The sequence below is a fragment of the Molothrus aeneus genome, chromosome 3, assembly GCF_037042795.1.
Source record: "Molothrus aeneus isolate 106 chromosome 3, BPBGC_Maene_1.0, whole genome shotgun sequence".
Classification (NCBI taxonomy): Eukaryota; Metazoa; Chordata; class Aves; order Passeriformes; family Icteridae; genus Molothrus; species Molothrus aeneus.
Genome location: NC_089648.1, coordinates 24,287,156 through 24,313,215, shown reverse-complemented (window position 1 = coordinate 24,313,215; position 26,060 = coordinate 24,287,156). Strand labels below are relative to the sequence as shown.

Below are 26,060 nucleotides of genomic sequence, written 5' to 3'. Positions count from 1 at the left end.
TGCTAAATACATGCATGTGCACGTTTTGAGTGTAAGGTCATCAGTGCACAAAACAAGTGTTTCTCAAGAAATACGTACCAGCAAACTTAATTAAAAGCAGGTTCTCAGATTCCAGGGTTGTAAGAAGCCTAATTAAGTCAATCTGGAAGCTCAATTAAATGAGCAATATTACTGCTTTGGTTTTTTTCCCAGGGTTCTGAAAATCTAGGTCTTCTGTTTCAAGCAGCGATTGATCTTAGCACAAGCACCAAGCCGTATGATTGTGTCACTGCTTCATATTTGTTGAATTTTTTGGTATATCACAAAGGACTGCAGCACATTTGTTTAGGAAAATGGCTTGAGCATAACCCCCAGCTGGATGAGAACACATCAGTGAGTACAGTGGAGAAGAACACTTTGGCAGGTGAGATTTTGGGGGAAAGGTTTTTTTATATTTGTTGAAAGTTTGCTGCTTTTCAATAAGGCTTTTGGTAGGAGGCTTAGTAAGAGATGCTTATTTCTAACAGGATTTTAAGTATATTGTATTTTGCTGTTAAGAAGCCATGTTCTTTAGTAAGATCTCAGTCTAGTCCTGTTTGTGTTGAGGCTGTTGAATATTCTATAAGATGGCTTTTGTCATGATTTTGACCAGTGACATTTGAAAGTGCTGTGGAGGCCCAAGCAGTGAGCTGGTGAAGCTGAGTGTGAAGTACAGGGAAGAGCCCTCTGCTTCTCCTGAGAGCTCGCTCCCCCAGGGGGAAGGTAGCTGTACTTTGTCTGTGTTTGTTTCAATAATGGATGTTTGCAATGCTGCCCCTTGGAGCTCTGTTCACCTGGCCCCATACTTCTGTGTGATTTGCAGTCCTGCAAATACACACCCACAGTAATGAGGCTTTGTTGACATACAGAATATTTTTGTTTGGTTTAGTGCTCCTGGATGAAAGATGACAGGGCTCTAGATCTGACAGGTTTGCCAAATTTGTTAACCAAGCTTTCTCTACTTAAAGTAATCTTCAGTGAAACTAAAATACTTAAGTTCATTATTTGTAATAAAACATTTTACATAATTTGCAGTAAACTCACTATTCTATACTTTTTTGTGCTATTCTTGGCTTCTCTACAGATGCCTGTTAATCCTTTCTTGATATGCAGTGAAATAACAATTTTGAGACGTGGCTGTGATTGCCATAAGTGAAGGAAATGTGTGGGTAACCTCATGTCCCATTGCTCTGGGGCATCTGCTGCTGGTGGTGATCCATGGTTCCTCGTTAGGATCTGCAATTTGTTCTGATTCTGGCACTGAGATGTCACAAGCTATAAACAGAATTAAAATAGACACATGTATCCTTAAATTGGTCAGGTTGCTTAGTGGAAAACAAAGTTCAAATGTATAATTGTGAACTTTCAATCTTTAATATTCTGCTGTACTCATCATTGTATTATTGTGGCTGTAAGGATGTGAAGTCTGACTTGCAGTATGGACTAGGTAACTCCCTATGACTTCATCATGAGCTGTGGGATTGTCCCTGAGCATAGGATGTGGGCTGTGCTTTTCACAGCTGCCATTTGGTTCAGAGAGACAGATTAAATTGACTATAACAAATATTGCTGGAGTTTAGGTAACTGAAAATCAATGGTAACATATTTCAATGACAAGAGGGAAGAGTATAATAAAGGAAATTGCTGTTTATATTCCACTGAATTGTTGTGTACACAGGTTTTATTCCTGTTTCTTAAAGCAGACTTGTTTCTTAGAAAATCAGTATAGGAATGTTCAATGTAAATCTGTGTTTTAAAATATTTTAGTTATCAAGCTTTTGTTGGTGAATGTTGAAGAAGAAATATTCCAAGCCAAGAAGTCTCTGCTTCAAGCAGCAGCATCCTTCCCCATGTATGGGAGAGTGCACTGTATAACTGGGGCTTTGCAGCAATTACCCTTCAAGTAAGTAAAACATACTAAATAAGTTGTAACTCCATATTTTAAGGAAAACATACTAAATGGAAAGCTGTAACTCCATATTTAAGTGCAGTGGAAGAGCAGCTGTTAAGGAGAATAGAAAATCATGCAGTATTATTTATAAGGAAATCATGTACCTGTGGCTTTTAGAACTCTTGCTGGCTGCTGCAGTGTTTGATACTTCCTTTGTATGTGGTAAACTCAGCCACATAAATAGTTTTCATAAATATTGTTGCAGAATTGTTTGTAATTTTGGTTCTTTCTTTTAAATATAAAATTATTTTTAATCTATGTCGTGTTTTGGTTTTGATTTTGACTTTTTTTCCTTAAGTAACTTGACCCTGGTGTCTGAATGGAAGGAAATGGTGACCAGGCTCATTCTGATGTCATACAACCTCTCTGCTGTGGTATCACCAGTAGTACAGAGCTCATCACCAGAGGGTCTTATTCCAATGGACAGTGATCCAGGTAAAGAACCAAACAGAATCCCAAAAGAATTATTTTCTAATCTGATGCTCCTGAAGGTCTCTGTCTTGCAGTCATTCAGAACTAGACTGAGCACCCCTCTCTTTCAGCTTCTCATTTTATGTCATAAGTTTTGGTCACTCTTTTAATTTCTAATAAAGTTTTCTTGACTTCTTCACTAAAAAACCCACAAACATTTGTAGAGTTGCATCACTTTCAAACCAAGGGATGTAAATTAAGTTTTTTTTCCTTGATCATTCTAATCACCACAGAACCTTGTGGTTTTTCTTTTTTAATGCTTATAGCTTTCTTCTGTACTTATACACCCAAAATGAATTACATCAGTCTAAAGAAATGGAGGTAGAAGACAAAACTATCTTAAATACCCCTCTTGTTTAATGTGCAGAAAGTGCAGATCGCCTGCAGATGATTCTGCACGAGATACAACCACAGGACACAAATGATTATTTTATGCAAGCAAAAATTCTGAAAGAACACTGCAAAGAAGAATCTGAAAAGCTGGCTGACCAGAGCTCAACGAAAAATATTTGCATGGAAATGAGAGGTAAATCCAAGGCTATATAAGTAATTAAATCAAGGTATTTCTAATAGAGGGGTCATTTTATGTGGATGATCAGTTGGAAACTACTTGCTTGTGTAACATTTTAGTTCTTGCCTCTAGTTCTTCAAGAAGCTAGTTATCCATGGACTTGACTTAAAACATATCTGTGACAGTTTTTAATGAAAAATCCTTTCCTTAGGATTTTTTCTCCTGAGAAGCCGAGAGGCCTCAGGAACAAAATGTAAACAATGGTTATCTGCTGCTGTGGAATGCAACAGGTGGATCTGTGATTGGTCTCATGTGGTTGTTTCTAATTAATGGTCAATCACAGTCCAGCTGGCTCTGACTTTGTCAGACATAAGCTTTTGTTATTCATCCCATTGTTGTTCCTTTTCTTGCTAGCCTTCTGATGAAATCCTGTCTTCTATTCTTTTAGTATAGTTTTAATATATCATTTACTTTGAATAAAATATATATATCATAAATAATAAACCAGCCTTCTGAAACATGGAGGCAGATTCTCATCTCTTCCCTGGTCCTAGGACCCCTGTGAACACCCCCACAATAAACTAATTCACTTCTGGAAGATTGGGGTTAATCCCTCTTAAGACACAAGTGAAAATCAGTTATTTTGATATTGGCTTAGACTCTGTTGCCTTAACTGCACTGGCCAGGTAATCCTGAACACCTTTTCTATCAAGCAATGCTAATGTATTTCTTGTTGAGAAGTGTTACTGTGATTTTCCTCTCCACTGTACACGGGGCTAGTGGAGACTATGTTCATGCAATACAACTTGCTGCATGAAATTGCATAAGCAGAAACTTCAGCTTGAAAGATTCTAGTGATAAAATGTTAGGTAGTATTTGTCTGTTTTAATGAATAGCAGCTATGAAACTGAACCTTACAGCGATAAAAAAATTGTAAACTTTGGCATCTTTAGTGTGGACCAGAATAAATTTATAGAATATCCGTACATTTTGAAATTTAATATTTATGCAAGTTTTTGAACTTCCTTTCCCCGGTTGCTTTTTCCTATGTTGGAAGTGTTTGGGGCCGCACGTTTTCTTTTTCACGAGGCGAAGGGCAAACGTGTGCAAGTGCCGCAGTGGCCACCAGGTGGCGGCAGCGCGTCACAAACGCTTCTTCCTTCGGGAGGCGCCCGGAGCCCGCCCGGGAGCGATGGATGGGGAATGGATGCGGAATGAATGCCTGCCTGCGGAGGTGTACCTGCTTCTGTGCCTCGGGTGCGAGTAAATAGCACTTGTGACTCTTTAAAACAGCACTTCTCCGGCAAAATGTTTATCCTACTGCCTTTTCCGAGTGCAAGAAAGTAAAGCAACTGTTGAGCAGGCAATTAGCGTCAACAAGATGAAATTATCTTTTGGGCAGGCAACTTTAGAAATTTTTTCATAGTTAATTGTGTTTTGTAAGATAGGCTAAGTGGAGTTTAAATTGCACACCTGTATCTGAGAGCCTTGAGTTACACTACTGCATTTGTTGTCTTTTTGTTTTTAAGGCAAAGACAGGCAAGCGTGTGATGTCACAGCTCAAATGGTTCTTGTGTGTTGCTGGAGAAGCATGAAGGAAGTGTCTCTGCTCTTAGGGACACTGTGTAAACTTTTGCCTTCACAGACTACATCACCTTCAGAGGGGTTGATTACTGTAGAACAGGTAGGGAAATAATTTTTATAGTAGAACATGCAATTTCTTCTTGGGTGGTGGTGAGGCAAAGGCAGTTTTCAGAAATTTTTTCCCTTAAATCTGTGTACTGTTTGGGAAAAGTGCATTTTAAATTTCTTTTAATTGCCATGGTGTAAGGGTTTTCTTTGCTGTACTTGGTTATCAGTCCTGTTTTGATCTAGTGGTATCTGTAAAAACAGATAAATGAAGAAGTTATTATACATTACTAAAAAACTCATTCATCCTAATTGTCTTGGGTTACTTATGAGATGTGTGATGTGTTAAGGGATACCAATGCCTGCCTGCCACCCTCTCTGTTGTCTCTCTCAGGATATATTAGTCACTAATTGAATTGCTAAAAAATCTTCTAAACTGACTTCCTATTCAAAGTCTCTTTTGTCTCATTTTGAACTTTACATACTGGGATTCTGCTTAAAGCTCTTCCTTAATTAGCATCAGACTCAAGAGTTCTGAAAGTCAAACATGCTGACTAGTGCTAGTCTTGTCTTCCTCCTATCCATTGTTATGAATAGTTTGTATGCAATGTGATTGTATCTTTTTCCTCCGATTTTTTTTTTTTTAATATGAGAGATCAGAAACATTATGCCATCTGGATCTCTTGCAGAACGTTGAGTTCAGTGTTTGCAAGAAATTAGATTACCACAGGCATTTATTTGGGAAATATTTTGTGTTTATTAAATTTCTGTTTAATTGATGACCTTTTCATTTACATATGTTTCAACAAAACCAGTTTGCATAGAAGACTGAAATATGAAAGACCAACTGGTTTTTAACATCTTTTTCTTTCCAACAGAAAACAGTTTCTTAGTTTTTCCATAGGTGTTAGAACTTTACATTTTAAAATAAAACATAGTTTTATGCACTCCAGATTTTATTTCTTATCTAATGTTGTGGTGCCATGGAAATAGTGTTGGTGTCTTTATTCTTGTATTGTCTCCAGTGCTCATGTTTTCATCTGGTTAACAGCTGTGCTTGTATTGTTGCTGGGGTCTGGAGGGCAGATGAGAGAACAGATATGCATTTCCACCATTATGTTCCTTAATCTGCACCAAGTCACAGAGGAATTGGTGTTTTAAAATGAGTCAGTTCTGACTGCAGCATCTGTTTTTGGAAAGCAGCCATTGATAGGTGCTCTTTCAGAAATAGTACATTCTTAAGGAAGGAGTTGGGTGTCCATGATCCTTGTGGGTCCCTTCCAGCTCAGGATTTTCTGTGATTCTTTAAAAATACCTTCTTTTCCTAGTGATACCTCTTCAGCTTGTTGATGCTTCAGATACTTCCTGTAAAACAGAAAAAGAATGCTAATAGATGAGAAGTCAGTTTGAAATCCTGATTTTCCTCAGGCTTGCAAGGAAATACCCAAAGAAGACTGTAGGCATTTTCTTTGTCCTTCTTGTAACTTTCATTACCATGTTTTGTACAAAAAAAGAAGGGTTTAATCAGAAATGACAAAAAATGTCAATGCCATAACTGGTAGGGCTTCAGACTTATTAAACACTTATCAGTGTTGATAAATAAGCAAATTAGATTTTGTAGTCTTATTCATGTACAACTTTCTTTCAAGTTGCTCATTCCATTTCTTCATTTTGGAACTATTGGAAGAGATTTAAGAATATGGAGGAGAAAACTTTGAGGGAAACCTTGGTCAGCTTGCCTTGAGCCAGGCTAAGTAATTGTTGAGAAAAATCTGGTAGCCCCTCTTGGCCAGCATGTGCCAGGCTGTTGCAAACCTTCCTCTTGTACCATGCTCCACATCTAGGTCAGTAAGTATATGGAATTGTGCCTTAGGGGTTCAATGCTGTCATAACTTATTCACCCCAAAGATCACAGGGAGTGTTGAGTTTGCTCATCAGCTATTTTACATGGTGGCCTTGCCTTATGAAATAATAGACATAGGAGGTGCAGGGTATGGCTGGAGGAATCTCTTTATTCAAATGCTGGAGGAATCTCTCTATCCAAATGCATACTTTTCATTTTCCATCTGATCCTAAAAGTCCAGAGATGGCAGGCTCAGAACTGTGCCTGTTAATGAAATCAATATAAACAGTATCATGTAACCACCAGAACAACATCTAATAAAGATTCTGTGGCTTTTTTTGTCATATGACATACAAATCATGAATGCTCCAAGTCTGGAGGAACATGTAGTTCTTCCTCAAAGTCTTGTTTATCTCACCTGGGAAGTTTTAAGGCAATTTTAGGAGATAAGCTTGCCAGAGCTGTGTGCCACAGTGAAAAGAAACAGGCAGCAGGAGTAAAGACTTGAGTTGTCCCTTGGCCTCTATTAAACTTTTGGAACATCTTGGAGAGAATTTATATCTTGAATACCCAGATTCTTGCCCTCAGCAGCAAGTGTGGCCCTGTACATTGTTGAATTAGTAAGGTTCACCTGTTATAGTCTAAATTTTCTGACCAGGAACTGAGTTATGGTAGTGCTGCTTCTAGCCCGTGAGTTCAGTTTGATGCAAACTTCTAGTCAACGTGGCTGTTGCAAGAAACTCAGAAGTATAAATAGTTAAGTTGGAAGTTATGTGACCAAAAAAAAGAAAAATTCATATGAATTCTAAGTGTGGTGCTGGGACAGGCTGGTAAATTGGTTTACATATGTATGGATTTCTTGATTTGGTTTTGTTTACACACCTGGAGAATTGCCCTGTCTGTGGGTCAGTTCCTCGTGAATAAAGGACACTTACTGCTCTTTTTTGGACTAGAAAGCTGAAATGAAACCCTGTGGCTACATAAGCTACCTTAAAATCTACTCAGAAATAACTTTTTTAGATATCTCCATATCTCCAGTTATTGTGTATTTCACATTAGGTAAGTTTTAGCTGCAGGAAATAATATGTAGAGGGTCTCAGATTTATTGTTTTTTAATTATTGCAATCTCATTGCTTGGGTGATACAAATTACTTAACAGGAGGTTGAAAAGCCATAAAGGTAGATATGACATTAACTTCCCTGACAACTAAATTACTTGTCAGGCTATTAAAGTATTAGAGCAATTGTATAAGTAACAGAACAAGCAAAATTTTATAAGCAACTTGATGTGATTTTATGCATATTTTTATATAAAGGTTTAAAGAAACTTTTACTGGAGAACTTCTAGGAAAGACTCCTGAAGTAAATTTTGCATAAGGGCATTAAGTATGTGCTATGCATTGTAAACAAATTAAATGGGAAGTTGAATTTAGACCTTAAAAGTTGATGAGAATTAAAAGAAAAAACCCTATTAAAAGACAGCCTAACCTTCTGGAATGAGATTATGTGGATCTGTAAACTTCCAAACAGATTTAAAAACTTTGTGTTGTAATAGAGCTCTAGAAAATAAACTACAAGTGAAAATTTAGGTATCGCATTTACAATTTTAATGCTTTTAAAAATAGCTCACATTCCAACATGATCTTCATTTTAAAATTGTTTCTAATGGTCAACAGCAATTATGCAGAGTCCTGGAATGTTAGAAATTTGTATTTATATATGTATTACCTAATCTAATGTAGATTTGTTTCCCTTTGGTACAATTTTTGGAATTTGAATTTCATATCTTAAATAGTTTAAGATTTTTTTTTTCTGCTGTTGTGCCTTAGTTGACATTTTCTTTGGTGCTTTTGGCAAGAGTTTAGGCAAACAAGAAGGAATCTGCATTTGTTTCCTCTGAAAATTAGAGTTGTCCCTTTCTTCTCTTAAAATCTGAGTTATGTCCATCACAGACAAATAACCAATTTCATGTCCTTTATATTTTGGACTTTTTGAAAGAACACAGAACTACCCCTAAATAAATAATATTTGTTATCATTACAGTAAGTGGGTGTTTATTATAGGACTTCTAGTTGCTTTTTGCTTGTACCAGTGACCCTTCCAACCAGGGGGAGGATTGTTGCTTAGAACTGCAAAATATTTTGCATATAGAAATAAATTATGTGTATGTAATTTCAAATGGCTTAGTAATTTTTTTTCTTTTTTTTAGGTTAAAAATATTGGTGATTACTTTAAACATCATCTGCTGCAATCAAGGCACAGGGGTGCATTTGAATTGGCATATGCTGGCTTCGTGCAACTCACAGAAATGCTTTCCAGGTAGAGGATGGACAACTTACTCTGTTTTTAATACAAGTTTTAACCAATTTTGGCATTGACCCTGAAGTTGAGCTGTGCAGGCAGATCCTTGCTTTCATGTGGATTTTATTTAAGTTTGGAGTAGGCACGATTATTACAGTTACATGATGTCTGTGACTTAGACTACAATACTTATGGTTAGAGATGGTGCTTAGGCATTGAAAAATGATACACACATATAATGCTTGCTGCATTTTTCTTCATTTCTGGCATCTTAGTTTCCTGAACAGCTCTTAAAAGCTCTTGAGAAAAGTAGGAGTGTAGAATTCTTCCATTTCACTCCCTTTTTCTGGTCCTTTATGAAAATGTATGCCAGACTTTTTGCTTTAGCCAGGACATTTTCTTGGAAACTTCTGTTACCTGTCACAGAGTTGGTTATTGTGACATTTGGAAGACTACCTGACAGTGCATCACAGGGTGTGATATGCACTCTGGCTTTTTTCTTTCCCCTTGTAACTTTATCGTTTCCTAGAAGAACTAAATGGGCAGAATTGTCCTGAGGTCTGGGCAAGATCATTGGAATTTCCATTACATGCTTAGCTACTGATTTCAAGTGCTGGTTATATTTCTTTGTGGTATACAGTGTTTATATCCCATCCATGTTTTAATAAGACAAACTAAAATTTCAACTGACTAGGTAGAGATTGGTGTTTTGGTTTTTTTTGTGGGTTTTTTTTGTTTTTTTTTTAATTTGAGAGACAGATTTTCAATTTGAAGTACCTTATTTTCACACCAATGCTAGGTTAAGTAACCAATGTTCCCCTTTTCCCCCACCTCAGCCAGTTTGAGGTGCAGATCTGTTTCTTCTTTATTTCATACTGGAAACAGTTTTGGTGCTTTTAGTACAGACTGGCTGGCTGATGAGGTTCACTGTGTGCCCCTTCAGATGATTTTCCCAGCAGAGCTGAGGCTTGGTCTCTGCTACAGGATGCTGGGTGAGGCTGCTGCATCTGTGTAGCAGCACTGCTACAATAATGGTATTTGACATGTGGTGGTGTTGATTCTGTGTGCCAGAGGGATGGTAAAGTGCATGCCATGCCTCTCTTGTGATATCTCTCTCCAAGTTACGTTTTTTTCTTTCAAGTGTTAGCAATCTGAGGGATTTCAGATTGGCTTGAGGAGTTTAAGTGCTCACACAACCTTGCTTTACTCTTGGTTGTTTACTCAGAAAAATAAACTTATTACTTATCTTCTTGCCTGCCCATATGTTTTATGTACACTTATTTTGTTTCCTTATTTTGTTTCTGCTTTGCCAATAGAGAAGTCTCAAACCCTTCTCAGTGCACCTATATCATTTGGAAAATTTTGTTTCCTTATTTAAACACTGGGGTGTTCTTCTATACCATGAAAGCTTGGTTAAGAAAGTTCTTAGGTGATATAAGTTTTCTCCTATCAACGTGAAGAGAGAGTCTGGCCATCAGAGTAATACAGTTTGTTGGTTGTTTTTTTTTTAATAAACAGACCTTTTGCAACCATGAGTCAATTTGGGAGGATAAAGGAGGTAATCCAGGCAGGTACAGCCCCACTGGTCTGATCCCAGTCAATATGCAGGACTCCCTTGTAGCAAAGGCAAAGTAAAAAGCAGGGAATAATGGAAAACATATAAAACATGCAGTCAGTTTATAGCAGACTCACTATTTTTCTTTGATTTTCAGTTTTAAAATTTCTTTTAAAAGCTGAGGCAAATAGAATAGAGCAAATATGCCTAGATTTTGGAAAAGCTGTTGATGTGTTTGTTGCCTCTCCTGCTTTCTGCCATTGTATTTAATGGAGCACAATTCACTTAACAGCAGCCTTGTGTTAGGCTGGAAAATGAAGAGCCAAGCCCAAGAGAACTCTGCTGCCTGAAAATTATTCAAACATTAAGTGATATGTATGTATCATCCAAAACAAAAGCCCTCCAAAATTAAGGAAGTTTCCTCTTTTGAATTAGCAGATGTCTGTTACAATTTTTTTGGTTATCCATTCTGCCTTGCATTTTTAAAGTTAAGATACTTCAAGCAGAGCAAGTGTTCCTTTGGGAAAAAAGATTTATAAGAACTGGAGAGCAGCTCTCTGGATGTACATTCATTTCAACGAAAGACAATATTTTCCAGGAACTACAGGTCTCAAGGCTTATATTTGTAGTTAAAACAAAGGAGAAAGGAGACTGATACCAGAACAGGAAATGACTCTTTGATTTGGTACTCCTGGGACATGAGGAATATTTTGAGACTCTCCTCCAAAAGGGAGGGATTAAGTCTCGGTGAACGCAGCTGCCTTGCAGGTCTGTTGATTGTCATGGAGTCTTTCCATGTCCCCTGCTGCAGCTGGGGGCTCCATTCTGCAAGTGAATCTCAGCTGGCCTGCCTCTCTCCATAGCTGAGAGGCTCATGGGCAGTCCTGGAGCATGTGTGTCACAATCTGTATTAATTTACTGCTGTGTCCACAAATGCCAGAGGAGAAAGCTTTTGTCTGGGGCAGCTTATAATAATGTACAGCTTTGCATGATACCTTGTTGAACAGGATTGAATTCTAGATGTGCAGAAGCATCCCTGATGCTTGAATTTGTTCTTTCTGTAAAACACAGTGAAAAATCTGTCACTAAGATTGTGCCAGGCATGTATGAATGACTCCAATTGAACATAGTCCTTCACTTATTTCTAGCCAAGCACTTTTTTAAAGACTTTCTGCTGAAGTGTCTTTATCTGACCGTTCTTTTAGCTGTACAACCCTTAAACTCCAGTCCTTATAAGAACCAAGAGCAGACTTTTTTTCTTGACAGAATGATGGTATTCAGACCTGTTTGAGTTAGTGGTGAAAGAAAAATATTTCCTCTGCAGAGATTTCTTAGAAACCTGATGAAATTGATCTGTCTTGAAATTGGGATGTAAATTGCTGAGTCTGCTCTAATATGCAAGTTCCCATTCTTCTGTTTCCCCGTTGATACTCCTTCTGGGAGTGTACTGCTCCCTTTTTCATGCCTGCTTAATGTTGCCTGCAGCTGCGCCTTCAGAAAACCATACAGTTACATAACAAGCAACATTCATATCCATGAAATAAGCAATATATTTTTAAAGAGTATTTCCTGTCAAAGGCCTGGAGAAATTAAAAAAATCTTCATTTGGTCTGATAACATGGTGGGTCAGGAAAGTCAGAAATCTGTTTAAACTTGAAAACTTGAATCTCGTGTAATTACTGAAGCCATTTCTCTGTCCCAAATGACATTTTGCCTGCTTTGCATTTCTTTTATTCAGTGATCTCTTTGCTGAGAGATCAGGTAGATTTCTGGAAATCTGAAATGGTATTGCATAGTTATGGTGGTAGTGCTTTGCTTCACTAAAGTTGCAGAATGCAAGTGTGAGATTTGGGAAGAGTAATGTCATACAGTGCAATGTTTTTACTTAGGAATAATTTATTTTGGACACTTTCAAATGTTTGATTGGAACCTAAATAGTGGTGAGCACTATTTTAGGGGATGCAGTAAGTTAGGTTCATAACAGCTTTGTGGGAAGCTGTAATTTACTGCATGATGAAAATCATGCTTTTATTTTAAAAAGGTTTTATCTGTCAGTATCAGTGAAAATTACTTATCTGTACCTATTCAGTGGCTGGTCTTCTGTAATATTTCTTTTGGGGAAAGCTAATCCTTAGCAGCCAACTCTGCTTCTATCTCATTTTTTTTGCTCTGAAGTGACTGCTACCCTTTGCTTTCCCAGCTTGCTATGATCTGCCAGGAAGACTTTTAAAATGGGAATATCGCTAATGGACTTGCTAGTGAAACTTGCCAATATTGTAAATAACTTTTGCTAAAAGTATAATCACAGATGTGAAGGAAAGAGTGTTGAAGGGAGAGAAGGAAAGTGGGGGACAAACACTCCTCTTCTATATTGAGATGCTTGTAGTGTTAGGAAATACATGACATAAGGAAGCATGAGATACAATGTTAAGGCACTGCTCAGGTTGAAGATGTATTAATTTTTAACACTGTTAATGTTTCCCCTCCTGTTTCTTTTCCTGCTTGGTGTGAGAGAGATATGGGGTAATGATACTGTCTGAAATTTTGAAGCCACCCAAGGTTCTCTCTGCTCTGCTTTGCCCATAGAGAAACCTCAATGCACCTATATAATCTGGAAAATTTTGTTTCTTATAGAGTAGATGCTATGAAAAGGAGGATGCAAGTGGAAGGACTTTGTAGTTTCAGAGGAGTTGTTCTTAAAAGCAGACTTATACCTTGAATAGTAATGTGTTTTTGAGGTTAGATTCTGGTCTCAGAAGTACCAGGGGCAGTATAGTGTCTATAAAAAATGGGAATTACATTACTTATGTGAAAAAGAGTAATACTGCAGGCCTGTTGAGAGAGAAAAAAATGATGAAAGAAACCCACTTTCTCCCTAGATAGGAACTGCTTACAGTGATTGGAATCACTGAATTCTAGAGATACACATGTAGAATAATGCTTCTGCTCATGTGATGTTTATGCCACAAGGCACTTGCATCGAGGAAGGCCAAATTCAAGATGGACCCATTGTTAACACACCATTTATTTCAGATAGGAGAAAATACAGATATATGACTTAGGGAGAGGAGTTTAGCTTTAACTTAGGATTTTCAGGCTTTTGTACTCAGTGATACTGAACACAGAAGGGGTTTGGGGCGTTTATGAAATTTTTTAAACTGACAGATGAACAGAGAGAAAATTGTGGATTACACTTAATGTTCTGCATCTTAAGTAATTTGTGTATCAACTTACTGTGTTGCGTTTTCATTATGAACAATATTTGTTTGATCTGGTAGAAATAATTACTATTTCATTCTGGAAAATGACATTTCATCTTGAGGCCTTAATTTTTATATAGTAAAGCTTCGTTATTCTTAAAATTTAGGGCCAGCTGCTTCTTACGACAATATTCTCCTTGCCAGTCCACAAGGAGACAGAGCTGCCAAATGGAAGGGAGTAGTCATCTCCATTGCAAAGTCAATAGTCTCTAATGTTTCTAGCTCTACAGCAGTAACTCTTTCACCTTCTAATAAATAAAAGTGCATTGGTGGGTGACTGAACAAGGTAGAATTACTTGTGGCAGGATCAAAGCAGTATGGCTTTAAGAGAGTCTGAAGTTTATTTGACTTGAGTATGCTTCTCCTCTTTCTACTAATACTGAGAGGAGAAGTATCCCTCAGTTTACTTAAGAATAAAATATTCAGTGTGCTACACAGCAAATTCTAAATATTTCCTTAATGCTTTACTTTGTGCTTCTCTGCACTCCAGCAGATGTAGGTATTTCTCATGGGGTGTTCATGTTAATACTAAGATAACATACTGAAGAGAGATGAGCACTGTTCTTTGAGTGATTGAATGGAGACATTTAAATTCTGCTTAGCTAGGGAGGTAAGACCAGGTGTCTCCATGATCAGAAGGTGCAGATTTTGCAGAATGTGTTGATGTGGATGAAGAGAACTGCAAAGTATGTCTTAATTGTTGAGACTCATGGAGGAGATTTGTAAGAAATTTTGTGTGGTCTCAGTATTAGAGTTGTATCCTCATTGTGTACCCAAAACTGAGCAAAGGAATGCATCCTGAAAGTAAGCAAAGGCAAACACTTTTCAGCAAAAGAAAGAGAGTAGTTAAGGAAAAGAGAACTCACAGTGAGTTTCCAGGTTAATCTGACTGCCTCTGCAATGGGCTTGGGGTAGGGAGTGCCTTTCTTTAATGCCATGGTATGAGGTGAGGAATTGCTTGTGAAGCCTGGGTCCTCTTGAGCTCTGGACTGGTGCTTTGCAATCTGACTGCCCTTTTGAAGAGGTGCTGCCCTTAAAAAATGGGGAGAATGCCGGGCAGCAGTGTAGGAAATGTGGTGGAAATCCTGCAGGAATTACTGAAGAGTAAGAAGTGTCCTGTGTCTTCTGCTGACCTGTCTGGCACTTCCTGTGACCTCAGGTTTCTGCATTACTAATTTTCTGTGGTTTTTTGTAGAAGAAGGAAAGGAGTGTTTCACTTCACATTAAAGCCTCATTTGTTGTTCATGATCAGGTTTTTTAGACAATGTAAATTCTTCCTTTAATAAGAGGAGGATGAAGAAGGGAGTATATGTAGACCTTCCATTAGATGTTGGTTTTCACACCAGTACCTGCTGCCTTTTACCTCTGCTTTTAAATTCTTTATTTCGGTCACCCAGGTAGAAAACTTGATTGTAGTCTTAACATAGGTCTCACTACCTCATCATGAATTTAATTATAGTTTATATTTTTAGGTAAGGCAAGTTGTGCATGGTTGAGATAGTTGCAGCTGTATTGCCCACAGTGGTGAATTATTTCTTCTACTTTTAATCACCTATCAAACCAGTGTGACAGGTTTTAATAACAATGTCCCGTTAATAGAAATTTTTGTAACAATGAATGAGCCTTTTGGAACATTGACATAAGATTAATGGACTGGTGTTGCACACTGAATGTGGTACATTTTATTGAACTGAACAGCACCAGTAATTGAAGTAGATTTGAGTTTTTCCTTGTCCTTGGAAGTTGTTTGCTTTCAGGCAATGCTGAGTTTTATAACTGCAGAGGAGGAGTATTTGATGATAGGAGAGCAATTGAGGTGCTTTATGAAAAGTTTGACTGACTTAGTATTGAAAACAGCACTATGTCTTGTTTTTAATTCCTTCCATTGCTCCGAGGCTTGCAGGGTTATTTACATAATGTGTACTTACTTTGAGGGGCTTCAGTTTCAGTTTGTGTGTTTATAAACACCAATAATAGTTAGCATAAAGGGGCACACATCAGCTACTGTGTGGCAGCAGAGATATGAATTTGTGAAGTGTCACTTCCTACACAGTGGCTGATGTGCATATGTCCTTGCCTTTTTTCTCCAGAACATGGTAATAATTTTTGGCAGAAGAGACTTGTTGCAGCAAAGCACAGAATCTTGTTTTCTGTACAGTTAAATATATTTTGCTAGTGGCACTTAATAAGTAGGGCTGATATTATTTGTACCAACACTGGAAAACATGTCCACTTTTGTTTAAATTTAAACTGATTTCATAATAAAAATCTGTATATGTGCTTGGAGATGTTAACATACAGTAAGAAATACTTATTCAGGTTGCTCAATGCTTTCTTTGACTTAGTCCTTGTTTTATTCACTTGTTTCATGTTTCTTATGTATCTGTTTGATGTAGATGTAACAGTGAGAGTCTGCACAAGATGCCAGAGCACTGGCTAAGCTGTGTGTTAGAAGAAATCAAATCTTGTGATCCTTCTTCCACACTGTGTGCAACCCGACGGAGTGCAGGAATTCCATTCTACATACAGGTACAAACTTGTGTCGCTGCCTCTGATTTAAATATATTCTCCAGAAAGGACTAAAAAAAAAAAAAAAAAGGAAATTACATATTTATTTTTCCCACTTCAACCCCTTTTGATCAAATAATTATTTGGGTTTTTTAATACAGACTTTTACTGCCTTTGTGCAACCAAGAAGTTGTTTGTAATTAAGCTATGTTTGGCATCTAAGTTCAATTGACTGTTGAGATTTTTGGTTTGTGGTAGATTTCAAGGGCATTTCTAAAGACTGTGTTTAGACTTTGTGATACAACTGTAATAATTCTGGCAAATTCACAAATTAATTCACAGATTAAATAAAGGTTTAACTATGTGCTGCTTCAGTGTGAAGTAGAATATGAATAGACCTTCACAGAATTGTAAAATGGTGGCCTGTTAAAGACTGGAAAGAACTTGGGAAGGCCACACACCAGCAATAAAGCACAAGTAATAGTGTCACACTGACTGGTGTTGACTGGAGTCTCAAGTGCAATGAAGGAGTACATCGCTGAAGACTTCTATCTGAGAATGCGGGGCCATGCTCCCACATTGTTCCCACTCCCTGTGTTGCCTTCAGCTCCAGCCCCTTTGACTTCTGCCAAGTTCAGAACTGATGGCAGGATGGCAGTGTTTTGTGTCTGCTTGAAGTGTCACTTCTTGCTGAGTGCCCCACATTAGTATGCAGCACCTCATCTACATCCTTGTGGGGTCAGTCACTGCAGAGTTGGTTTTGCAGATTACACTTCACCTATTTTCATTCCTTTGTTCCTTAAAGCAGCCATATTTGCTTTCCCCTAAATTAACCTCCATAATCTTGATTTTCAACCAGTTTTCTAAGACAGGAGTCCAAGAGTAACAGTATGGTTTGTAACTTTCTCCACTCTCTGAAGTACAGTCTCAAGCACGTTCCAAGGACCTGAGGGACTGCTGGGAGCAAGCTCTCCCTGCCAGAATAATTCATCTTGCTTGTTTTCCACTCTGAGTTTGCCCTGAGAAAGTTGAGGCAGCCAGCTTCTGTCTGACCTCTAATGTCAGTCACAGCCTGCTCCTGGCTTTGCTAGATGTGTGTCCAAGGCAGCAGAGATCAGAAGTAGGGCACTGGTTTTAGAGACATTTTTCCTATTCCATTTCAGCACTTAAATATCTTTCTCACTTCTAAGAGTAAATTGTCTGCAGAAGGAATTTGGTGATTTCATGTCTTCTGGTTTCCCCATTCACACCACACAGTTTGAATCTGATGGACATTATCTAGTTTTAATCTTGACAACGTGGGGGAAAAGCAGCATGTTTGAATCAGTCTTTTATGTAAAAATTTAGGTTACTGTAAGGACTAGAAGGACCCAGTGATATCCCACTGCATGTGTAGTCTGCAGTTGGCCTACTGACTCCATAGGGCAAAGCTTGTATTGTGGATAAATAGGTCAGAGGCTGCTTTTTTGACAGCTCTGGAAGAGTACAGAGTTTAGTCAATTAACAGCAAAGTTTAAAATTAACATTGGGATTAGTCTGAAATAAACTGTTTTCATACTGTAATTTTATAGTAAACAGAGGTGGTAGTGTTCTTTGGAAATAGTTTTGAATGTGTCCATAGATTCAGTAAAATGAGTTGAACCTTCAATGCCTTGTGGCATTTAGATAATAAAATATGAGCTGTAATGTGTATCCTAACAGCAGTAAAAGAAGGTTATTTTATTACTGCAGTGTGGTCTCTTTGCTACTTACATCCTGTGCTGTGTTCTTGTGAACTTAAATACATCTATTTTAATGAGAATATGTAATTTTTTAGGTTATAACCATTCCATGACCTCTTTAAAATAGAATGTTATTACTGAATAGTGCAAAGGTGCAGCTCCAGTTAGTGGGTGGGAAAATATGATTTTCAGCTTTAACATTATGAAATTTTAGTCTTCAGGTCATTCTCCTCTCTTTCATACTTCATGAACACCTTTTTTTTCCCCACCTGCCCTCTGTTTCTCCTATTGTTAATGATACTGATAAACTGACAGAAACTACTCTTGGGTTTCTGCCTAAACTCTGAAATTCATTTGGTTCTTACTGATGCTGAACAGACTCTAGGCCCCAAAGCACAAATAGATAATAATCTTCTATTGGTAATAAATGATTTATGATTATACATTTGTCCTAACTTGGAAAAATTCAACAGGAACTACTAGATAAAGAGAGAGGCTGTTCTAAATTCAGTCCTGAAGTTTAGAGAACTAATTTAGAGTATTTTCATCTCAGCTGGATGTCCAATCCACTGAAATACTGTTTGGAGAGGGATGTGTCTCTTCCCTTATTTCAAAAATGTGCTGCTTGTTTTATCCTGTGTTGCAGACCAGAATTTATTATTTGGCCAGCCCTTGTCATCTCCTATAGATGTTATTAACCTTAAAAAAATCCATACTAGGAAATGTAAGTATATGTAGAACAGCAGATACTTTTGCTGTCCAAAATGCTATGATTTGTATACTGACAAGCTTTGGACAAAGCTGAGTTGAAACTGAAACTTCATTTTCTGTTAATTTTTCTTAGTCATTCTGTATGGTCAGAAGCTAGGCCTTGATATGGTAAATACAGGAATGAGAGAAGAACTGGTAGTGCAGAATAATGGCTAGAAGCACCTGATTTTTAAATACTTTTTTCTCCTTTCTATAGGCTTTGTTGGCATCAGAACCAAAGAAGGGCAAAGCACATTTGCTGAAAATGGCAATGAAAGAATTGATATCTCTGGCTGCACCTTTGAATGAATCTTTAAGTGTGATTCCACAGGTAAAATTCAGCCTCTCCTCAAAAGGCAAATGTCAAAAGTGTGTTTACACCATTTCAAGCAGTTAAGGAGAGTGTATGTTTTTAATGAGGGTATTCTGTTCTTACTGTCTATAGCTAGATTTTAAAAGCTTTGCATGTGTAGAGGTTATAAAGTTAACTGTAAAACATACTAAAAAGTGGATTGGGCATAATTCCATAGTTTTTTTCTAGTACAGCCAATGAAGTCATATGTGAGCAATTTACTGCCTAGAGTATATTTTTAAACAGAAAGATAAGTAATTTCCTTTTTGCAAGTTTGTAGTTGAACAAGCAAGCTTTGCTTACATTTGAAGTAAATAAATTAGTTATTTATGCATGATTCATAGTAAAACACTACATGAAAACTGATTTTAGTCATACTTAGTAACTTCTAAAACTTAAGTACATACATTTGGAATACTAAAAAAACTTATTTTAAAGGCAAGACCTTTATCTTCAACATGTTGTCATTTACTTTCTGTCTGTTTGTAAGTGCAAGCTATAATTTTTTCCCAATACACAGAAGGATGTCCTAATGACTCTGCCGGATTTTCTGCTGGTATAAATTTATGTAGCCTTGTCAAAGTCTGTGAAGCTACATGTATTACCACCTCCCCTTACAGAGGGTAGAGAAATGTCAGAAAATGCTCCACATGGCAGAGCAAGCCTGGCTGTCAGTTTTAGCTTAATATTGCCCTCCTGTGAGCTGTAGTTTATTTTTTCTCACAGTATCCACAGCATGTGAAGAATGTTGGAAAAGATTATTCTGAACTTCAAAGGTTATTTTTACAGCCATGATAAGCTAAGGATAAAAGAATGTTGGCCTTCACTTGCAATGCCTGGACTATAGTTGTTAGAGGAATATATTTTTAAACTGTAACTGCTATTAACAGTGTTTACTGCAGCACTATTTTAATGCATTTTTAAGCAGCAGTATTGCTTGTATTTAATATGGAAATAAAGTGCTGTAAATGTGTATATAGATTGTTTCTGCTTTGCATCTTCTACTACTGTTGTAATTACATAAATGAAATTTAAGATATTTACTAATGAATCTATATTTTTCATATATTTCTTCTCCCACCACAGGTTCATGCTTTAAATATCCTCCGGGCACTGTACAGGGATACACGTTTAGGTGAAAACATCATGCCTTATGTTGCAGATGGAATTAAAGCATCAATTCTAGGGTTTATGTCACCTGTCTGGGCAGTAAGTTAATTCTTAATTTTGCTTCTCTAGTTTACCAGGATATAGAGTGGTCCTGTTCAGTGAAGCTTTGGTCATGTTTATAAATGGCAGTACCACAATTTCTGGAATGTAATATTTTAAGGTACAGTAAAAATAATGTAGACCTGCAAAAAAGTAATAATTTTGGTCTTGTTTTTTGGTTTTGTTTAATTTTTCTTAGTGAGAAGTGCTGGTGTCCACAAAAAGTAGGGACAAAGATTACCTTATAGTTTAAAGTCTCTCTGGCTGTTAAATTTTGAGTCAGTGCACTTAGCTAGTAAGAAGTGCATTTACATTCATTCTCACTGTTACTTTGCTCTTGAATTGAAGATCCCATATGGTATGTTCAGGTAGAACACTTCATGATCTGCTCTGCATAAGGGTGAATTCTTTGAACCACTAAAAATCTGGATGTGTTCTTTATAATAAAGATAGATATCTCCAAAGAATCTGACCTTTCCAGTCGTACCATCTTCATTGGAAGGATGCTCTGAATTAATAGTTTCCTATGCTGACCTGTAGCATGCTTTTCACTCAGCTGTTATTTTTTTTGACTGTACATTAATGGCTGTGTTTTAAAAAAAAATCATACCTTTCAAAGGGATTTTTCAAGCATAGTTCTTATTTTTTCCTTTAGGTACGAAATTCATCTACGCTTCTTTTTAGCGCTCTGATTACAAGAATTTTTGGAGTTAAAAGAGAGAGAGATGAAAATTCCAAAAAAAATAGGTAAGCTTCACTTGGTATCAGTTAGAAGTTTGCAAAACATGACCTTAGCCAACAGCAATTTGGACATGTTGCTTGCTTTATGGATATATTTGAATCACGATGTTACAAGAACATCTAGCTGTGCTTAAACCGTGCTGCCAAGAGGTAAGTGGTAGGGCCAAAAATATCTGTTGTTAAACACAGAGTTAATTTGTACTCAGGTGCAATTTAACAGGAGTGGAATGTTGCTGCGAGGTTTTGCTACCAGTGGCTCTTCCCAAAGCCAGGGGCTCTCATGGTCACAAAACAGACCTATTGCTCTTGAGAGCAAAGAGAAAGGGGGTAAAGGAGAAGAGGTACAGTGGTTACACATGTGTTCACGTCCTTCTAGAGCAGGCCTGGAGTTAATTTCACCCCTACTTATTTGATTTTCCCTTTAGTCTTCCTGGTCTAGAACATTCTCATATCTCTTTCCTCAAAGCTCTAAAAATTGGAGCTTGCAGAGCCATTTCTCTTCCAAGGGATACTGGCCTTGGATTCTGTAGTCCTGCTTCAAATCCCTTACTATTTCACTTTATGTAAAAACAATTCTCCTCTGACTCTTAAAAACTCCCCAGTCCTGAGCATTCCAGTTTCTTTGCACCCTCCAGTTACTGCACAAGGACCCCTATGTTTTCTTTGGGCCTCTTCCTTTAGCTTTTTCAGCAAACGAAGCATATCCATGCCCTGCTCTCTGTAACTGAGGTTTCTGCTCTAGGAGGGATGTGAAAATAACCCTGGATGTAGAATAAACTCATTAAAAAGTATTCCTGGGTAAGCCCGTGGGGCTGTAGAGTGGTCATGGTATGGATATTATGGTAACCATTTCAGAAATTCCTAATGGATTTTCACATCACAGGCAAGGCATGCAGTTTCTGAAAGAAGGCAATTGTTACAATTTACCTTCAGAAATTCCACCCTTTTTATAGTGGTTACTTACTGTTGATCCGTGTAACTAATAAATTTTTCATGCATATTTTGGAAAACTAGATGTCTTGGGATGATACTGATCTGTCATCTTTTAGATGCTACATAGATGCCATTTTAGTTGTGTGATATAGTTGATTTCAGGTGTCTCTTGAAAAACTTAGTTACTGTGCATGTATGAACATGAGGAAGAAATACAGGTGGGAAACTGGAGGGAGATTTCCCTTAGAAAAGAACTCTTTCCCCAGAACAATTGGAAATGTTAGCTGCTGTACTGCATGAAATTATTTTTGTTTTGTCACATACCCAAGTCAATTCTAAATTTACTCCTCTAACCCTCCTGGAGCTCAAGCAGAGCAATAAAAAGTGCTTTTCACTTCTTGCCTTCCTACTTTGGTTTTATAACAGCATTTAAAGTTGCTTTTTTCCTTTAGTTTTTATATTGAGCACTTACTGAAAGAGACACCCTACTTTTTTAAACTTGTATCTTTGGGAAAAACTTGGCACTAACTTCTGCAGTGGGGAGGCAAAGTGACTTCTTAAATGCATGCAGTGTGATGATCTGTGGAATCTGAGATTTGTGCCTGAAGGTGCAGAAAGTAATGCATTTGAGCTTCTGGTGGATATGGGAGATACCAGAACAAAGGAAAGGAGTATTTTATGGTGGTCAATTAAATTTTTTAATGACAATGTTAATTTTTATGTAACTGGCCCTGTTGACTTGCTTCTCTGAAACTTTTTTTTACAGTAATTTCTCTATATTCATTTTAACCAAAAGATGTTAAAGCTGGGCTGACTTTCTTCATCAGTTCATTTAGTGGTTGTGCATTAAACATTGCATGAAATCACTTCTGCTGTTTTCCAAGTGTGCTTGTCAAAACTGCACAGGGGTTAGGAAGACACTTCTTAAGACAGGTCTGTGAGATACAGGAGGTGTGAAAGCAGGCAGAGATTTGATTTGTAGCTCCTGTCTCTGCAGGAGCCCCACAGGTGGGTATAAGGTGGGCTGTGTTTGGAAAGAGAGAGGTCTGTGTTTCTGTGGTTTGGCACCACGAGGTGTCACCATTACTGCACAGCTCCCTGCAGCCTCATCCCTGGGTGCAGCTGTGCTTGGCTGCTTCTCTTCTGGAGCTTTAAACTCCAGGAGTGTTTTGCTCAAACAAAATTCATCTATTAAAACCAAGTAATTTTTTCTCCACTTCCAAAGCACTGGTGTGACAGTGTTCACAGGGGTTCTTGGACGAGGGAAGAGATGAGAATGTTGACTCCATGTTCAGAAGGCTTGATTTATTATTTTATGATATATATATATATATATTACATTATAACTATACTAAAAGAATAGAAGGAAAGGTTTCCTCAGAAGGCTAGCTAAGATTAGAATAGAAAAGAATGATAACAAAAGCCAGGTGTCTCGGACTGTGTCCGAGATAGCTCAGCCTTGATTGGCCATTAATTATAAACATCCAAGATGGGCCAATCACAGATGGACCTGTTGCATTCCACAGCAGCAGATAACCATTGTTTACATCTTGTTGCTGAAACTCCACAGCAGGAAAAATCCTAATGAAAGGATTTTAATGAAAAGGTGTCTGCGACACACTGGCATTTTCACACCTTGAATCTATAGGAGCTTTTGTGAAAGTCACCTGGCTTTAGAATGCTTGTTCTGTTGCCTTGAGGGTGTTCTGTTTACATTAAGGAACAGTCTGTCCAGAGACCAACTCTCCCATTAGGACTCTGCCTAGGTTTCCTAATCTAGGCTGCAGATTAGGAGGGTAAATCTGTCATTTTTGTGTCAGCAGGAAATTAGGTTATTACTGGGTTGTTCTGGGCATCTCTCTAAAAAAGGATGGACTTTCTGACTGGTTTCTCAGAAAGAGTTCCTATAATACCGATAGAGTTGGGGTGGTTTGTGTAGACTTTTCAGAAAGCTTTGCTGGAACATGAAGTATTGATGCATCTTTTTAATTTTAGCATAGATGAAAAAGATGATGAGTTGGAAAATTAATATGTGAAAAAATAACAGCTGTTTGCAGTCTTGCAAGTAGAAGAGAGAGGAGTTGTGTGAAGGCTCTTTACAGTGGTCCATGTAACTATCCATGTTGAGCTTTTTCTTCCAGGGAAAATAAAGTTAGAACTCTTCTCTGGCTTTTCACTTTCTGAGAAAGATTGTATCAAAACTTCTAATGCTGCTGCAAGTGCGTGTGATGGTGTCTGTATATAGGTGTACAGGTGTGTATTTGGCTAAATGATGTTCTGAATTTCAGAGAATTTACATTTGTAAAATGGCCCAGTTAGCACTTTCTTCCAGAGGGTTTAGTTTAGATTTCATATACTTGATTTGGCAATACAATTTTCTTAAATGCTATGATAATTTAAAATCTACAAGACTTGGAATGTAATTCTAGCCAGATAAATTCAAAGTACTGAGGAAGGTTGGAAAGAAGTCTTTGCATTGTGCCCGTTGATAGTTGGTTACAGAAAGTGTGTTCTGCACAGACACATCATGGTGTGCTTTAGAGAAAATACCCCCCCTTTTCTGAGCCCTTCAAAGCACAGGTGTTTGTGTTGGTGCACTGAGACACTTCATGTTGCTGTGCCTCCTGCATCCTGGCTTGCCTGGCTAAGGTGGGATCAGCTGTGAGCTGTCCCCCAGCCCCACTGCTGTTCAGAACCTGAACTGTGCCCTGGGATCTGCCCTCCACCCCGGCAGTGACTCAGGAGAGAGTCGCAGCTTCCAGGCACATCCTCCCTCTGCCTGCTCTGGCATCATAGAATGACATCAGTTAAAAGAGAACTGAAAGAACAGCTTGTTCCAATGCCCCTGCCAGGGAAAGGGGCACCTTCCACTAGACCAGATTGCTCAAATCCCTATCCAACCTGGCCTTGATCACTTTGAGGGACAGGACATCCATAAATTCTCTAGGCAACCTGTTTCAGTGCTTCACAGTGAAGAATTCCTTCCTGATATCTGATCTAATCCTGCCCTCTGTCAGTGTAAAGCCACTCTCTCTTATCCTATTCCTACAGACCCTTATAAAAAGTTCCTCTGCAGCTCTCTTGGAGGCACCACCCCGAGGGCCCCATTGAAGACCTAAGTACTGTGCTTGGTTTAATGTGAATTGATTGAATGGGACTTCGGACAGCAAGGAGTTCTGTACGCCAATGACTTTTTTGATTAAATAGCTACTTCTTTTTTTCTTGTGCAGTCAATTTGCAATGTAGATTTGCTCATTCCATGCACTTTTGAAGAAGCTGGAGTGTAGTGTGTGCTTCATAGTTCTGTTTCTTTCATGGTCATTTCTTTTTTGTCTTAGTATTGCTACAGATTGCAAATCGTCTACAGTAGATTTTTGCTGTAGTTGATTGTAGTTTCCAGTGTCACATAAAAAATTAGGATGTCTTGATATGAATCTATATGTGTATTATGATAGTTAATGCAGACCTGAAAATGAAAATAACTTACATGTGCAGTTAGCTGAAATTAATTTTGAAATGAAATTTCTCATCATAGAGGAATTATTTTCTGTCCAAAGGAGTTACAGTAATAATAGTGGTACTTTCACATATATATATGTATATGTCAGATATCTTTTTGGTCTGTAGTACAATGCTAATTTACTGCTCGTTAGTGAACAAGATACTTGTCATCAGATATTTAATAAGACTCTTCTTATCAAATTCTTGGTATTTCAGACTTTTTTTCTTTTAAATTCCCCCTTCCTCCCCCATCTCAAAGGATAAGCATGATCAGGAATTGCCTTTGAGGCAGTTTGTCATTTGACTTAGAACAAGTTTCAGTCTTTATGGTAATAAAAAAGGATCATCCTGGTTTATGTGAAAATGAATTGTTTTGATTTGGAATGCAAATGTTGCAAAGTCCTTAGGAAGAGTGACCAGTGGCCTCAGGTATAGGCTGGGATTAAAAGAAAGAGTGAGAAGTGGGAAAATTCCCTCTGCTTCTCACCTTTGGTGGAGGAGGTTTCAAGAAGGAAAACTTCAACTCTTAAATTAAAAACCAGGATTTTAAGCAAGGCTGAGATGATACTGTGCAACCTGATGATTTTTACATTTCAAAACTAGTGTATATATGTATATATTTGCATTTTGGGAGGAGGGAATCTCCTATGTATTTATAGTGTAGTGAAGGGATAATGCATATGCAGGAAAATATTTTGTTGTCAACACAGATTTTCTGTGGAGTTAATACTCATGCTGCCTGGAATTGGAGTATGAATGCTGCCGTGTTTTCAGTGTTGGTTTAGATCTGTTTGTAAAGAAAGAAA

The 26,060-nt window shown here is 37.7% G+C and overlaps 1 protein-coding gene across 1 annotated transcript in view; it reads left to right on the top strand.

Moving 5' to 3' along the window:
* THADA (THADA armadillo repeat containing) overlaps nucleotides 1-26,060 on the top strand; it is a 153,044-nt gene that overhangs the window by 14,494 nt on the left and 112,490 nt on the right. Inside the window, exons 17-26 of the mRNA XM_066546497.1 lie at nucleotides 193-403; nucleotides 1,786-1,921; nucleotides 2,268-2,404; nucleotides 2,808-2,966; nucleotides 4,481-4,635; nucleotides 8,633-8,742; nucleotides 15,936-16,068; nucleotides 18,736-18,849; nucleotides 19,957-20,079; nucleotides 20,735-20,826. Of these exons, the coding sequence (XP_066402594.1) occupies nucleotides 193-403; nucleotides 1,786-1,921; nucleotides 2,268-2,404; nucleotides 2,808-2,966; nucleotides 4,481-4,635; nucleotides 8,633-8,742; nucleotides 15,936-16,068; nucleotides 18,736-18,849; nucleotides 19,957-20,079; nucleotides 20,735-20,826 (1,370 nt within the window). The remainder of the gene's footprint in view (nucleotides 1-192; nucleotides 404-1,785; nucleotides 1,922-2,267; nucleotides 2,405-2,807; nucleotides 2,967-4,480; nucleotides 4,636-8,632; nucleotides 8,743-15,935; nucleotides 16,069-18,735; nucleotides 18,850-19,956; nucleotides 20,080-20,734; nucleotides 20,827-26,060) is intronic.